Source organism: Homarus americanus, unplaced genomic scaffold (genome assembly GCF_018991925.1).
Source record: "Homarus americanus isolate GMGI-L3 unplaced genomic scaffold, GMGI_Hamer_2.0 scaffold34921, whole genome shotgun sequence".
In the NCBI taxonomy this organism is placed as follows: Eukaryota; Metazoa; Arthropoda; class Malacostraca; order Decapoda; family Nephropidae; genus Homarus; species Homarus americanus.
In genome coordinates, this window is record NW_024741901.1 from 17,289,643 (window position 1) to 17,307,724 (window position 18,082).

The window sequence follows — 18,082 nt, forward strand, 5'->3', positions numbered from 1 at the left end:
CCACCAAGAAAAAAGGGCAAGAAGAAGAACAAGAAATAGATGATGATGATGATAAATAAAAGGTGATCTGTCAGTTAATAAGTCAGTCAACCAGTCAAAATTAACTGGTCAAGAACTACAAACACAAACAGTACCTGATTATCTCACCAGCACAACAATTATACGATATATCCATAACAACATTTATTAATCTACGTCATCTTAAACTCTTAATCCCTCACATAAGACTTCAGAATATTTACAACACTCGGAAACTGATGTTAATTGTGGCGGCTGGGGGCGGGGCGGGGCGGGGCGGGGCAGGGTGGGTGGAACGGGGCGGGGCGGGGTAGTAGGTGTGTGTGTGTGTGGCCCTCCAGGTATATAAGTGGAGGCTGGCGGGAATGAGGAAAGATTGCCCTGGTGTGCTTCTTCCCCCACACAAAAGACCAACTCCGGTGTTTGATCTGTTCCCATCGTGTTTGTCTTTCATCTGGTAGCCGGGGGGAGCAGGTGCGAGAATGAGCACAGCTGTGGGGAGGTGAGGAGGGCGGGGAGGTGAGGGGGATGGGGAGGCGACGAGGGAGGGAGGGAGGTGAGGTGAGGTGTGAGGAGAGAGAAAACTGATGGTGTGTGTAGTAGTAGTAGTAGTAGTAGTAGTAGTAGTAGAAGAATGGAGGATAGTAAACTAGTATTGCACAATGGATAGGGGATACACAAGGAATGGATAGGTTTCTCCGGACTCGGGGAGTGTCGGGTTCAGTAGCCATTACCCGACGAAGCCTCAGTGGGTGATTGTTTATGATGGTGACGTCACTCTTGATCCCAGCTGGTAGTGCTCAAAATGGTGCTCGAGGGACAGCTGGTACCACGGCGTCTCAAGTGTTATCTCTCCTAAGTGTCACTGGAGTCTGTAGCTGTCCTGGTGTTTGTTTGTTTTGTATTTGGAGCTGATCGAAGATTATAATTATTATTCTTATTATTATTCTTATTATTATTCTTATTATTATTATTATTATTATTATTATTATTATTATTATTATTATTATTATTATTATTATTATTATTATTATTATTATTATTATTATATAAGTATCAACCCCTCCTGACGGTGCACAAGAGCAGGTGACGTATAGCTGGGCACAGGATGTTGTCGGTGTCTTAGCAACGACTAGACGCCTCCGTTGCCCTGGCCCCCCCTTTCATCGACCCCCAACACACACACACACACACCCACACACCACACCACACACACATGACACACACACACCCACACACACACACCACACACACGGATTAAGTTAAGTCAAGTTAAGTTGGGTTAGATTTGCTCTAGTTAGGTTAGATTGGTTGGCTTAGTTTGGGTTTGGGTTGACTTGAATTACGTTAGGGGCATGGTTCGTTGTAGCGTGTGTTCCCTTTGAATTTATTTATACAACAAACATCAATCATATATAGCCGGTATCAGTGTGTGTGTGTGTGTGTGTGTGTGTCAGCGCTCTGTGTGTGTGTGTGTGTGTGTCAGCGCTGGGTGTGTGTGTGTGTGTGTGTGTGTGTCAGCGCTCGGTGTGTGTGTGTGTGTGTCAGCGCTCTGGTGTGTGTGTGTGGTGTGCGCTCAGTGTGTGTGTGTCAGCGCTCGGTGTGTGTGTGTGTGTGTGTGTCAGCGCTCGGTGTGTGTGTGTCTCGGTCAGTGTGTGTGTCGGCGCTCGGTGTGTGTGTGTGTGTGTGTGTGGCGCGGTGGGTGTGTGTCGGCGCTCAGTGAGGTTGTCAGCTGAACCACTTATAACTTAGTTTATTCATGTTATTTGATGTGAAGAAGTTGTAAAAAATTTATATTAAGTGTTGTAGCAGTGTGTGTGTGTGTGGGTGGTAATCACTATTGTTTCTTACAGGTGAGTGTGGTCTCGAGGAGGTGGTCCAGGTGAGTGTGGTCTCGTGAGAACTGGCCCAGGTGAGGTGTGGTCTCGTGAGACTGGCCCAGGTGAGGGTGGTGAGGTGTGGTCTTGTGAGGAACTGGCCCAGGTGAGGTGTGGTCTGTGAGAACTGGCCCAGGTGAGGTGTGGTCTTGTGAGAACTGGCCCAGGTGAGGTGTGGTCTTGTGAGAACTGGCCCAGGTGAGTGTGGTCTTGTGAACTGGGGACTGAACTGGCCCAGGTGAGTGTGGTCTTGAAGAACTGGCCCAGGTGAGGTGTGGTCTTGTGAAGAACTGGCCCAGGTGAGGTGTGGTCTGTGAGGAACTGGCCCAGGGAGGTGTGTCTTGTAGAACTGGCCCAGTGAGGTGTGGTCTTGGAGAACTGGCCCAGTGAGGTGTGGTCTGTGGGGAACTGGCCCAGGTGAGGTGTGGTCTTGTGAGAACTGGCCCAGGTGAGGTGTGGTCTGTGAAGAACTGGCCCAGGTGAGGTGTGGTCTGTGGGAACTGGCCCAGGTGAGGTGTGGTCTTGTGAGGAACTGGAGGTGACTGGGCCCAGGTGAGTGTGGTCTTGTGAAGAAGTGGCCCAGGTGAAGTGTGGTCTCGTGAGAACTGGTCAGTGGGTGTGGTCTTGTGAGGAACTGGCCCAGGTGAGGTGTGGTCTTGTGAAGAAGTGGCCCAGGTGAAGTGTGGTCTCGTGAGGAACTGGCCCAGGTGAGGTGTGGTCTTGTGAGGAACTGGCCCAGGTGAGGTGTTCAAGGGTGTCCTCAACAGGTAAGGAAACACTTAATACCGTACCTGTCTTATGTTTGGGGATTAATTAACCCATTAGTCTTAAAACACAATAAAATATTTTTGTTAAATAAATAAAACTTTTCTGTTGTTATTAGTGTTTGGACTTCGTGTGTATATGGTGATATTTTTTTAGTTTAAGACTTTTTTGTTCTCTTCATATAACGGAGTATAACGCAAATCTTCATGTACAGAATATTTTAAGACTTACACACAATTACGTGTAAGCATTATATAAATATACTTCAACGTCTTCATAAATATACTGTACTCTTGTCAACCATCACGTATATTCTGTACAGGTATATACTTTAGTGTGGAAATATATTCTCACAAGTCGTATGTCATCGTATACCACGGGCCTACACGCGTACCGGTATCTATTTTTGTACACACACACACACACACACACACACACACACACACACGGAGCCTCGCATGCAACCTGGCCATGACTCCCGGCAGGAGGATGTAATAAGGCGTCGACAAAGGAGCTTGATTTAGTATCTGGTTCCGCCAAGTAGGGTTAAAACCCACCAGTATTGTGGGTTAGATTCTCCTGGTGCAAGATGGAGGACGGGTTGTATCTCGCTGTTAATTGATGTCTCTGCCGTGCCGGGTACTCCTACGTGTGTGTGTGTGTGTGCGTGCGCGCGCGCAAGAGATGTAGCTAAGACGCTCACTGGGTGGTGCAAGACGAAGCAGTTATGTTTATATGAATGGACTAGAGCCGCTAAGATGGTTATTACTGTCTGACGGACTGTATGTCGTGTGAGCGTGTTGTGATTCCTCTGAGTGTACGTTATATAGCATCTGCATTTGATTTCAAATTGGTGTGTGTGTGTGTGTGTGTGTGTGTGTGTGTGTGTGTGTGTTGTAAGGCGACCTGTGGTGTAATGGTCAGCATGCCCGGCTTGCAAGCGAGTGAATCCGAGTTCGATGCTCGGGCATTTGCCTCTGTCTGCCCAGTAGTAATTTGGGACCTCGATGTTAATCGATTTATGGGTCGTGTTTCGGGGTAATGATTAGCCAGTGCAGTTTGCGAGTTCTCCGGTCTTATTGTATCAGTCCTTGACACTGAGTCATACAGTTAGTTAACTAAGGGTGTTATTGGTGTGTTAGCGACAGCTTCTACACCTTAAACAAATTTACGTCTAGGTGGCCCTGGGCCGGCCATCATCGAACACGAGGGGCAACCATTATAGTGTGTGTGTGTGTGTGTGTGTGTTCCATTATTGTTGTGTTGTCCCATTATGGCGTGTGTTTGCCTCACTGGAGCTGCGAGTTAAGGTCAGGGGAGGGATAGGTAGGAAACTCAGTATCAACTTAATTTACGTTCCAAAGAATAATTACACCCTTCACCTCCCTTCTCCTCCCTCCACCACACACAGTATATAAGCGTCTTCACATAATAACAATAAAACGAAGTAAGTTTTAGAAGTCTCATAAACCACAGGACGACTGGCGCTCATAAAGTTCTTCAACGGACGTGGGGATATACGGCGTTAGAACAAATGTACATGTACACACACACACACACACACAGAAGCATGTATACATGTCATTTTTACACTCTGTTACCACCGGTGTGTCAGCTTAGTACACTATTAGCTTATATATCAAGTAAGAAATATCCCTGCCTCAGCTGCAGTTGTGAAGACGATTATAACATTCAGCTCATCTCTTATGTTCGCCTGTTCTTGGGGTTGTATTTTGTGTAAGCTCGTGTTGTAAATCTCATGACCAGCACCCACTACCCTCATGACCAGCACCTACCTCATGACCAGCACCACCTCTTGACCAGCACTCACACCTCATGCACTACACTACCCCATGACCAGCACCCACTACCCCATGACCAGCACCCACTACCCTCATGACCAGCACCCACCACCCTCATGACCAGCACCCACCACCTCATGACCAGCACCCACCACCCTCGACCAGCACCACTCACTCGACCCAGCACCCACCACCAATGACCAGCACCCACTACCCCTCATGACCAGCACCCACCACCTCATGACCAGCACCCACCTCATGACCAGCACCCACTACCTCATGACCAGCACTCCACCACCCTCATGACCAGCACCCACCACCTCCTGACCAGCACCACCACTCACGACCAGCACCCACTACCTCATGACCAGCACCCACTCACCTCATGACCAGCACCCACTACCTCATGACCAGCACCACTCACCTCATGACCAGCACCACCACCTCCTGACCAGCACCCACTACCTCCTGACCAGCACCCACTCACCTCCTGACCAGCACCCACCACCCTCATGACCAGCACCCACCACCATGACCAGCACCCACTACCCTCAGGACCAGCACCCACCACCCCCATGACCAGCACCACCACCTCATGACCAGCACCCACTACCCTCATGACCAGCACCCACTACCTCATGACCAGCACCACACCCTCATGACCAAAACCACCACCCTCATGACCAGCACCCACCACCCTCATGACCAGCACCACACCTCATGACCAAATCACCACCTCCTGACCAGCACCCACTACCTCATGACCAGCACCCACTACCTCATGACCAGCCACCACCTCATGACCAGCACCCACCACCATGACCAGCACCACCACCTCATGACCAGCACCACTACCAATACCTCCCTGACCAGCACCCACTACCCTCCTGACCAGCACCCACTACCTCTGACCAGCACCCACTACCCTCATGCACCACCACTCCCCATGACCAGCACCCACCACCCTCATGACCAGCACCCACCACCTTCATGACCAGTACCCACCACCTCATGACCAGCACCCACCACCTCATGACCAGCACCCACCACCTCATGACCAGCACCCACTCACCTCATGACCAGCACCCACTACCCTCATGACCAGCACCCACCACCCTCATGACCAGCACCCACCACCCTCATGACCAGCACCCACTACCTCCTGACCAGTACCACTACCCTCATGACCAGCACCCACTACCCTCATGACCAGCACCCACCTCATCCTCATGATCAGCACCCACCACCCTCATGACCAACACCCACTACCCTCATGACCAGCACCCACTACCTCATGACCAGCACCCACCACCTCATGACCAGCACCCACTACCCTCATGACCAGCACCCACTACCCTCCTGACCAGCACCCACCACCTCATGACCAGCACCCACCACCACCAACACCCACTACCTCATGACCAGCACCCACACCTCATGACCAGCACCCACTCCCTCATGACCAGCACCCACCACCTCATGACCAGCACCCACTACCCTCATGACCAGCACCCACTACCTCATGACCAGCACCCACCACCTCATGACCACACCACCACCTCATGACCACACCCACCCCTCATGACCAGCACCCACCACCCTCATGACCAGCACCCACTACCCCTGACCAGCACCCACCACCCTATGACCAGCACCACTAACCTCATGACCAGCACCCACTACCCTCATGACCAGCACCCACTACCTCATGACCAGCACCCACCACCCTCATGACCAGCACCCACCCCCTCATGACCAGCACCCACACCTCCTGACCAGTACCCACTACCCTCATGACCAGCACCCACCACCCTCATGACCAGCACCCACCACCCTCATGACCAGCACCCACTACCCTCCCTTGACCAGCACCCACCACCCTCATGACCAGCACCCACCACCCTCCTTGACCAGCACCCACTACCCTCATGACCAGCACCCACTCACCCTCCTTGACCAGCACCCACCACCCCTCCTTGACCAGCACCCACCACCCTCATGACCAGCACCCACTACCCTCCTTGACCAGCACCCACCACCCTCAAGACCAGCACCCACCACCCTCCTGACCAGTACCCACTACCCTCATGACCAGCACCCACCACCCTCATGACCAGCACCCACTACCTCCTGACCAGTACCCACCACCCTCATGACCAGCACCACCACCTCATGACCAGCACCCACCACCTCATGACCAGCACCCACCACCCTCCTGACCAGCACCCACTACCTCATGACCAGCACCCACTACCCTCATGACCAGCACCCACCACCCTCAGACCAGCACCCACCACCTCATGACCAGCACCACCACTCCTCCTGACCAGTACCCACTACCCTCATGACCAGCACCCACCACCCTCCTGGACCAGTACCCACTACCCCTCATGACCAGCACCCACCACCCTCATGACCAGCACCCACCACCCTCCTGACCAGCACCCACTACCCTCCTTGACCAGTACCCACCACCCCTCATGACCAGCACCCACCACCCTCCCTGACCAGTACCCACCACCCCCATGACCAGCACCCACCACCCTCATGACCAGCACCCACTACCTCATGACCAGCACCCACTACCCCTCCTTGACCAGCACCCACTACCTCATGACCAGCACCCACCACCCTCCTGACCAGTACCCACTACCTCATGACCAGCACCCACCACCCTCATGACCAGCACCCACTACCTCATGACCAGCACCCACTACCCTCCTGACCAGCACCCACTACCCTCATGACCAGTACCACTACCTCATGACCAGCACCCACCACCCTCATGACCAGCAACCACTACCCTCCATGACCAGCACCCACTACCCTCATGACCAGCACCCACCACCCTCATGACCAGCACCCACACCCTCATGACCAGCACCCACTACCCTCATGACCAGCACCCACCACCCTCCTGACCAGCACCCACCACCCTCATGACCAGCACCACTACCCTCATGACCAGCACCCACTACCCCATGACCAGCACCCACTACCCTCATGACCAGCACCCACCACCTCCTGACCAGCACCCACCACCCTCATGACCAGCACCCACTCACCTCATGACCAGCACCCACTACCCTCATGACCAGCACCACTACCCTCATGACCAGCACCCACTACCCTCATGACCAGCACCCACCACCTCATGACCAGCACCCACTACCCTCATGACCAGCACCCACTACCTCATGACCAGCACCCACTACCTCCTGACCAGCACCCACTACCCTCATGACCAGCACCCACTACCCTCATGACCAGCACCCACTCCACCTCATGACCAGATTGCTTACATCATTTGCATCCTGTTAATGAGTTTTCCTTTATCCTGTAAGAAACGTTTCCTCACTTTTGCCTTTTGTACGGCAGCAACACCCACACACAGCTCTAGACCAAGTGGGCAGTACAGTAGTTCTAATAATAGCTGAAAAAAGTACTAATATTTACTTAGTGTAACCTTAACCATTAGGGTTTAAATCAATTAGGCTTTGGTACCATTATATTATAATACCATGTGATTGTGTGTTTGTTTATAGGTTTGGATCTGTGAGGTCTGGGGCCTCAGTGAACATTTGAACCCGTTAAGGTTGATGCCAAATAGAACTGGGCCCTATTAGAACTTGAGGACTGTTAGGACTGACGCCATTTAGGACTGAGGCCTATTACGATGATACCGGTGCCTATTACGACTGATACTGTTGCCCAGTAGGAATACTGCCAATTTGGAATAGGGACCATTTGTTGACTCACCTTCACGTTACTCACATCAGTGTTCAACTCACTCTGTACTATGTCCATTATTCGTGTCCCCTCTCTGTTGTTGTGACTTGAGGGGAATTTCCCCTTTTGTCGTTGGCTCTATAATAATATTTTCTTTGACTACACGAGTTACTGACTGTGTTGTTTAACTACTGTGGGAGGCGAGGCCAGATGTGTATTTTGGCAGTGGACTCGAGTTGCAGATTTTGGCAGGAGGCTTAAATTGAGGATTACACGTGTTTGAGTTAACTTTGCCCTCATTACCACACCCAAATAGATAGATAGGTAGATAGATAGATAGATAGATAGATAGATAGATATTTGTTCAGTAAATTTGTCATACAAGTTTACATTGGTTCAGCATGTAAATAGACAGTACAGGTATACAATTAGCATCAAGCAGTAAGTCGACTTAGCCAAGGATAGCTGAAACAAGCCATTGATTCCTAGTTTTTGTTTTTAGTCTTTTCATGTTTGGACGAAGCTATGGTGGGTAGGCCTGAAGGTGTGGGAGCGCGCGTGTATGTGTGTACGCCCGTCAGGGTGTGTGGAGTACACTGTAAAAATGGTGTTTTATGGAAACAAATGAATTTCTTCTGTAAAATATCCTTTAATATATAGAACAGTATACCCTTTTGCAGGCATACTCGTATAGGTGTCCGTAATTTCCTTTAAGTTGCAATTGGTTTTTGTTTTTTCACCTGTGGGTAATTTTTTTTCTCTCTGTTTCTAGATATCTTCGACTCATTCTTGTGAAATGATCGCAATATAACACTGCGTATATGTGCCCAAGTATCAGTAACCATACATTTTCCCTTTAAGTGACCTCAGCAGTATAGTTATAAGAATACAATTAGTTTTATTTCGACATGTGGCAGAACTGTTCACGTCAGTTTCCAGATACCATCTTGTAAAGTAAAGAATTGGAAAAAATATATATATTTTGGACTGAAAATTATTTCTTATTTATTACTTGTGCTACTTGGGTCATCTTAGCAGAAGGACGATGTGTGGCGGAGAGAAGATGGAAGTATGATGGTGGTGATTTTATGGATTAACAACCAATCTTAATAACCAAGTTTAACCTAAATGCACAAGGAGGAGAGGAGAAAATGTAGAGGGGGAGATATACTGTAGGATTAAGGAAGATATTAAAAAAACACACTCGGTTTCACATGTGCGAAGAGAGCCAATCAGCACCGAGTTACTTCTTTTCACAGCCAATCAGCGTCATGCTAAGCCCACTGCGGGAGGGCTGGATCCAGTTTATTGTTTGGTGGCATTGGTTTTGGTGTTATTTTTGCGTAAAAAAGGAACAACTTAAGTGACAGTGAATACGTCAGAGTGGCAGTGGTGGTGAAGGGTGTGGAGCTGCTAGGAGGAGAAGTCATGACCCGTCTTTGTGGAAAATGACTATTGCAAAGTCGGAACGTAATGTGAGTGTGTGTCCAATGGTCGGGTGTGTAGCGCCATGTCATATACTCGTTTCAGTATGGTGATAATACCACCTATAGTGTTTGCAGTGCTGCTTTTTGACAGCATGCACGGTATAACTGGAAGACGTGTGAGGACTGACTGTCTTGGCCAGATTGTGTCTCACTGGACGGTGATAAGTGGCGTACAAACGTTAATGTGAGGGAGATGAGTGCCGAGTTGTTTTCATAGGGCGTCTCTTCACCTTGCTTCACCATCTCCCATGAGTGTACTGTTCACTTTAAGTCTGCTTTCCATGCGTCTCTGTTTCAGTTGATGTGTTTAGTTTTTTCAATATTCAGTCCGAGGTTCAAATGTAAGTGAACACAGGTAATGCAATTGTTAATACTCTACATGTGTACAGTCCTGCATAAAATTATGATTTATTGACTTTATGGTCCTTTTAATAAACCATTTTAGTGGTAAAGGTTAAAAATGGACGAACACACCTGTAGACTTAAGGGTTGTGTAAGTGGTGATATACTCTTTTGTAGAGTAAGGGTTTTGAGAATGATACTATACCCTTTCTCTCTGTAAAGGCTCATAGGTAATTATATACCCTTAAAAGGGTTTGTCATTAGAAACATTAAAAAAAAAACCCTTTCAATGCCTTTTTTTTGCTGTGTCATGGGGGGGCGCATGTATGTGTAGGTGTGTCTTTGTGGGCATCTGTGGGTATGTGTTTGTGGGTATATGTGTGTGTTTTCTCGAGAGATGTGTTTGCAGGATATGTGACTGTGTGTTTGTGGGCGTGTGAGTGTGTGTGTGAGCGTATGTGTGTGTAGGTGTGTGTTTAGATGTGTGTGTGTGTGTGTGTGTGTCCGCCAGTGCAGCAGGTGTGGGCGTGTTACAGGGTGTCTGGGTCCTCCAGATGTCGCCTATGCAGATGTATCGGGGATGAGAGAAGCGTCCAGCCCTCCGGTCTTTCATTAACCTGCCTCACCGCCTGCCTCCCTCACTACCTGCCTCCCTCACCGCCTGCCTTACTCACCACTTGCCTTACTCATCACCTGCCTTACTCACCACCTCATCCAGTCACCACCTGCCCCAGCCACCCTCTGAATTTTGGATTGTCTTTTGATTAATGACTTCTTCATGAATCGTTGACATTTACAATTACAATTTTGCGAATTTGACTTTTGATATTAATTTTTTTTTTACTTTTGGTTATAGTTTGATGGATTTAAGCCTAATAACTTAGACGCAAACTGTTATTCTTTTCACTTATTCGACAGGTTGGTACGTATATTCTAATTTATACGCTGACTGACTGACTGACTGACTGACTGACTGACTGACTGACTGACTGACTGAAATCTTCTCCCGTATACATCTGTCCTTCTCATGGCGCGGGGTCATCCATGCACCCCAGAATCAGGACCAAGTTTTCCTCACCGACGCAGCTGTTGAATTGTTGTCACTATTGTTCTATCATAAATTCTCACGTATTACTTATTGACTTTATACCTGTGATATACCACTTTAATTATCACTCTCTCTCTCTCTCTCTCTCTCTCTCTCTCTCTCTCTCTCTCTCTCTCTCTCTCTCTCTCTCTCTCTCTCTCATCACGTCGTTCATCTTTCTTCCCCTTCCCTCCTTTACTACCTTCTCCCCTCCTTCCTCCACTATACCTTCTCCTCTTCCCCCTCCTCCCTCATTCACTGCCTTCTCCCTCTCCGCCTCCTACAGCACACAGGACACCCGGCAGTAATTGACAGGTGGAAGCAGGTGCGTGTTTCTTCGCCTGAACGGTGCTGGTCTGGTCGTGCCGGGCCACAGGTTAATTATCACACACCTGTTTCTAAAGCAGTGGGCTGAGCTAACCATTTCTGGGGCCTAGAGTTAACACGGAGCTTGTTAGGTTAGATTAACTTGATGTTTGTTAGGTTAGGTTAACTTGGTGTTTGTGAGTTTAAGTTGGTGTTTGTTAGGTTAGGTTAACTTGGTGTTTGTTAGGTTAGGTTAACTTGGTGTTTGTTAGGTTAAGTTAACTTGGTGTTTGTTAGGTTAAGTTGTTGGTATTTTTCGAATTGAAGTTTATCACCGAAAATAAACACAAGGCAACACCATTCATCACCACCTGTCTTAGTCACCACCTGTCTCAGTCACCACCTGTCTCAGTCACCACCTGCCTCAGTCACCACCTGCCTCAGTCACCACCTGCCTCAGTCACCACCTGCCTCAGTCACCACCTGCCTCAGTCACCACCTGTCTCAGTCACCACCTGTCTCAGTCACCACCTGCCTCAGTCACCACCTGTCTCAGTCACCCTTCATCCACGCACACTGCTACTCCCTGAATATGCTCTCCTCCATCCTCTCATCTCCTTCTTGTTCCTTCCTTTTCTCCACCTATCATCCACCTCTATGTTATACACTCTTTATTATCATTCTCCCACTTCCCATTCTCCCACCTCCATACCCTTGAGTACCCCCCTTAATCTTCTTACTCTATCTTACACTTATTCTATTGTCATTTCTACTCCCTGTTTCTCTATTTCTTTTCTTTGTTGTGGTTTTCCTTTCTCTCTCTTCTTCCCTGGTTCGTCGCTTCTCCCCTTCTCTTTATCCGAGTGTCACTTAGCTCCCGTATCCGTCTTCATTATCCCCTTCTTAAGACCCTGATGTGTTGACTCTCTCTCTCTCTCTCTCTCTCTCTCTCTCTCTCTCTCTCTCTCTCTCTCTCTCTCTCTCTCTCTCATTCCCCTTCTGTCTGTTTCTCTCGTATTCCCTTCCAGTATCCCTCTCTCTCCCTCACTTTCTTCCTATCTCTCTCCCTCACCCTCCTCCTGTCTCTCTTCCTCCCTCACTCTCCTGCTTTATCTCTCCCTCCCTCACCCTCCTCTTGTCTCTCCCTCCTTCACTCTCCTCCCTTTCCTCACTCTCCTCCCTTCTTCTTTCCTCACCATCATCCTTTGTCTTATCCTCCTCATTTGTCTCTCTCTCTCTCTCTCTCTCTCTCTCTCTCTCTCTCTCTCTCTCCTCTCTCTCTCCTCTCTCTCTCTCCTCTCTCTCTCTCTCTCTCTCTCTCTCTCCTTCACTCTCCTCCTCTATGTCTCTCCCTACCTTTGTTTTTCCTCATTCTCTTTAACTCTCAATTTTTGTGTTTCCTCTCTCCTCCCTCTTCCTCTCTCACCTCCCCTCTCCCACCTCCTCTCACATTCCCTACTTCTCACCTCTCCTCCCCTCTGTAATTCTACCTCCCTCCGGCAGAATTCTTCTTCGTCCTTCCCTCTGCCTCTTCCCCCCCCCTCTCAGCTTTCCCTCCCCCCCTCTCCTTCCCCCACTCCCTCCTCCCCTCTCTCTCCCAGCACACGTCATTAGAGGTGTGTGGAAAGAGCCAATCACTAGACCTCTGAGACCTTGGGAGTGATGGAAAGGGAGTTAGGATGGTTTTTTTCATCCTCCAGTGAGTTAGGATGTTTTTTATCATTCTCTCTAGTGAGTTAGGATGTTTTTTATCATCCTCCAGTAAGTTAGAGATGGTTTTATCATTCTCCAGTGAGTTAGGATGGGTTTTTTATCATCCTCCAGTGAGTTAGGATGTTTTTTATCATTCTCTAGTGAGTTAGGATGGTCTTTTTTATCATCTTTCAGTAAGTTAGGATGGTTTTTATCATCCTCCAGTGAGTTAGGATGTTTTTTATCATCCTCCAGTAATTTAGGATGGTTTTTATCATCTTCCAGTAAGTTAGGATGGTTTTATCATGCTCCAGTAAGTTAGGATGGTTTTTATCATCTTCCAGTAAGTTAGGATGGTTTTATCATGCTCCAGTAAGTTAGGATGGTTTTATCATGCTCCAGTAAGTTAGGATGGTTTTATCATGCTCCAGTAAGTTAGGATGGTTTTATCATGCTCCAGTAAGTTAGGATGGTTTTATCATGCTCCAGTAAGTTAGGATGGTTTTATCATGCTCCAGTAAGTTAGGATGGTTTTTATCATGCTCCAGTAAGTTAGGATGGTTTATCATGCTCCAGTGAGTTGGATGGTTTATCATGCTCGTAAGTTAGGATGGTTTTATCATCTTCAGTAAGTTAGGATGGTTTTATCATGCTCCATAGAATTAGGATGGTTTTATCATGCTCCAGTATGTTAGGATGGTTTTATCATGCTCAGTAAGTTAGGATGGTTTTATCATGCTCCAGTAAGTTAGGATATCATGTCAGTAAGTTGGATGGTTTTATCATGCTCAGTAAGTTAGGATGGTTTTATCATGCTCCAGTAAGTTAGGATGGTTTTATCATCTTCAGTAAGTTAGATGGTTTTATCATGCTCAGTAAGTTAGGATGGTTTATCATGCTCCAGTATGTTAGGATGGTTTTATCATGCTCCAGTAAGTTAGGATGGTTTATCATGCTCCAGTAAGTTAGGATGGTTTTATCATGCTCAGTAAGTTAGGATGGTTTTATCATGCTCCAGTAAATTAGGATGGTTTTATCATGCTCCAGTGATTAGGATGGTTTATCATGCTCCAGTAAGTTAGGATGGTTTTATCATGCTCAGTAAGTTAGGATGGTTTTATCTGCTCAGTAAGTTAGGATGGTTTTTATCATCTTCCAGTAAGTTAGGATGGTTTTATCATGCTCCAGAAATTAGAGATGTTTTATCATGCTCCAGTATGTTAGGATGGTTTTATCATGCTCCAGTAAGTTGGATGGTTTTATCATGTCAATAAGTTAGGATGGTTTTATCATGCTCCAGTAAGTTAGAGATGGTTTATCATGCTCCAGTATGTTAGGATGGTTTATCATGCTCCAGTAAGTTAGGATGGTTTTTATCATGCTCCAGTAAGTTAGGATGGTTTTATCATGCTCAGTAAGTTAGGATGGTTTTATCATGCTCAGTATGTTAGGATGGTTTTATCATGCTCCAGTAAGTTAGGATGGTTTTATCATGCTCCAGTAAGTTAGGATGGTTTTATCATGCTCCAGTAAGTTAGGATGGTTTTATCATGCTCCAGTAAATTAGGATGGTTTTATCATGCTCCAGTAAGTTAGGATGGTTTTATCATGCTCAGTAGTTAGGATGGTTTTATCATGCTCAGTAAGTTGGATGGTTTTATCATGCTCAGTAGTTAGGATGGTTTTATCATCTTCCAGTAAGTTAGGATGGTTTTATCATGCTCAGTAAGTTAGGATGGTTTTATCATGCTCCAGTATGTTAGGATGGTTTTATCATGCTCCAGTAAGTTAGGATGGTTTTATCATGCTCCAGTAAGTTAGGATGGTTTTATCATGCTCAGTAAGTTAGGATGGTTTATCATGCTCCAGTAGTTAGGATGGTTTTATCATGCTCAGTAAGTTAGGATGGTTTATCATGCTCCAGTAAGTTAGGATGGTTTTATCATGCTCCAGTAAGTTAGGATGGTTTATCATGCTCAGTAAGTTAGGATGGTTTTATCATGCTCAGTAAGTTAGGATGGTTTTATCATGCTCAGTAAGTTAGGATGGTTTTATCATGTCAGTAAGTTAGGATGGTTTATCATGCTCCAGTATGTTAGGATGGTTTATCATGCTCAGTAAGTTAGGATAGTTTTATCATGCTCCAGTAAGTTAGGATGGTTTTATCATGCTCCAGTAAGTTAGGATGGTTTTATCATGCTCCAGTAAGTTGAGATGGTTTTATCATGTCCAGTAAGTTAGGATGGTTTTATCATGCTCCAGTAAGTTAAGATGGTTTTATCATGCTCAGTAAATTAGGATGGTTTTAATCATGCTCCAGTAAGTTAGGATGGTTTTATCATGCTCCAGTAGTTAGGATGGTTTATCATGCTCAGTAAGTTAGGATGGTTTTATCATGCTCAATAAGTTAAATGGTTTTATCCTCCTCCAGTAAGTTAGGATGGTTTATCATGCTCCAGTAAGTTAGGATGGTTTATCATCTCCAGTAGTTAGGATGGTTTTATCATGCTCCAGTAAGTTAGGATGGTTTTATCTCCATAATTGGATGGTTTATCCTCCTCCAGTAAGTTAGGATGTTTTATCATGCTCCAGTAAGTTAGGATGGTTTTATCGCTCCAGTAAGTTAGGATGGTTTTATCATGCTCCAGTAAGTTAGGATGGTTTTATCATGCTCCAGTAAGTTAGGATGGTTTTATCATGCTCCAGTAAGTTAGGATGGTTTTTATCATCCTTCACTACTTTAGTTGGGGACTTTTATCACCTTCCCTCTAATTCCTCAATCGCTTCTCATTCATTCATTGATTTCTCATTTTCATCATTCCCCCTAATTATTTATTCATTATTTTGCCCTTTCTTTGATTTGTCATTTATTTCCTATTTACTCTTCTGTTTTTTCTCTTCTCTTTCTTTTCTTTCTGTTTATATCTGATGTTTCTCGTATTTTTACTCATTCCTCATTTATTTCTCACCTTTGTATCTCATTATTAACCCATTTCATTGTTCCTTATTTATTTCTCACCCCCTCTATCTCTCATTCTTCTTCAGCGTTACGTTTTTCACTCATTTTCTTTACTTTTCTTAATGTGTCATTCGTTCTCATCACTGTACTCATTATCTCATTTACCTTTCTCACTTCTTCATTATTCCACCGCCTCGCTGTATTTCATTTCCTATCATCTTATCTCCGTGTTTATTTCATTATTCCGCTTGTTATCTCTCTCTCTCTCTCTCTCTCTCTCTCTCTCTCTCTCTCTCTCTCTCATCTCGTTTGTGTTTTTCTTTTCTCTTCTCTCACTCGCCCTTCTTCCCTCTCATCCTCTCTTCCTTCTTCCCTCTCTCCGTTCTCTCCTCCCCTCCATCTCTCAACCCTCTTCCCACTCGTCTCCCACCCGTCTTCCCTCCCCTTCTCCCTCCTCTATCTTTGTTCCCTCTCCTCTCTCTCACTCTTCATCCCGTTCACCCTCTTCCCTCTCACTCCTCACCCTTCCCACCCCCTTTTTCCCTCCTCCCTCTCACCGCCCGGGTTAATCGTGTACAATTCTCCTCAACAGTGTATACTGAAAATGGAACTAGTTGGGCGTAAAGTCATTGATGTTTTTGATTGTTGTTAGTGTGTGGTAGTGGGTGATGGTGGTAGTGGTAGTAGTGGTGATGATGGTGGTGAGTGGTGGTGATGTATTAGTATTAATTGGTAGTGGTGGTGTGTTTGGTGGTAGTGGTGATGGTGGTAGTTGTGAATGTGTGTGGTAATGGTGGTAGTGGTGTGTTTGATGGGTGATGGTGGTAGTGGTGATGGTGATGGTGGTGTTGGTGAGGTGATAGTGATGAATGGTGGTGGTGGTGGTGTGTGTGGTGTGGTAGTGGTGATGGTGGTAGTGGTGATGGTGACAGTGATGGTGGGTGGTGGGGGTGATAGTGGTGGTATGTGGTGGTGGTGAGGATGGTGTGTGGTAATGGTGGTGGTGGTGGTGTGTGTGGGGTGGTGATGGTGGAAGTGATGATGGTAGTGGTGGTGGTGTGTGGTGTGTGTGTAAGCTATGATAGTGATTTATAGTGATTGGTGATGATGATAATGATGATGATGATAATGACAGGTTGATGATAGTGAATAATGGTACTGATAGTGAAGATAAGAGTCTTACAATACACACGACACCATAACTCTACTCATAGGCCCAAGTGGTTAAGGTGAGTTTACATTATATAACACATATTTTTAAGACACAATAACACATATATTTTAATTTCCAAAACAGATCATCATTTTGTTAGTGATTTTTGTTTTATATTCGTCAAAAAAAAATGTAATATGTGTAAATAAAAACCCAGTGTATTTGTATCTTTAGTGAGGATGGAGTATCTCTCTCTCTCTCTCTCTCTCTCTCTCTCCTCTCTCTCTCTTTAACTTTTTCCGGAGGTTGTATTGCACATTTCCTGTGGCTTTGACATATATATTTTTAAATGTCTAAAAATCACTGTGTGTGTGTGTGTGTGTGTGTGTGTGTGTGTGTGTGTGTGTGTGTGTGTGTGTGTGTGTGTGTGTGTGTGTGTGTGTGTGTGTGTGTGTGTGTGTGTGTGTGTGTGTGTGTGTGTGTGTGTGTGTTCGTTTATTTGCATACAACGATCCCAACCACCGAACAAAAATATTTACTGTTTCTTTACAAATGAACATCACCCATCACCTCTCCCTCTCTCTCCCAGACCTTCCCCCCACCTTCCCCCTCCCTCTCCCTCCCTGAATTCCCCCAACACCTCCCTCTCACCCTCCCCCACCCTACCTCCCCTCTCACCCTCCCCTACCTCCCTCTCACCTCTCCCCCTCCCATACCTCCCTCTCCCTCCTCCCCACCCACCTCCTCTCCCCTCCCCCACCCTCCCCACCATACCTCCCTCCCCTCCCATACCTCCCTCTCACCCTCCCCCACCCCTTTCCCTCCCTCTCCTCCCACCACATCCCTCTCACCTCCCCACCCACTT

The 18,082-nt window shown here is 46.8% G+C and overlaps 1 protein-coding gene across 1 annotated transcript in view; it reads right to left on the bottom strand.

Annotated features, from left to right (window-relative positions):
- The window catches only part of LOC121876133 (mucin-2-like), a 35,967-nt gene that overhangs the window by 13,174 nt on the left and 4,711 nt on the right, over positions 1–18,082 (bottom strand). Inside the window, exon 3 of the mRNA XM_042381070.1 lies at positions 1,870–2,625. Coding sequence (XP_042237004.1) covers positions 1,870–2,625 — 756 coding nt within the window. The remainder of the gene's footprint in view (positions 1–1,869; positions 2,626–18,082) is intronic.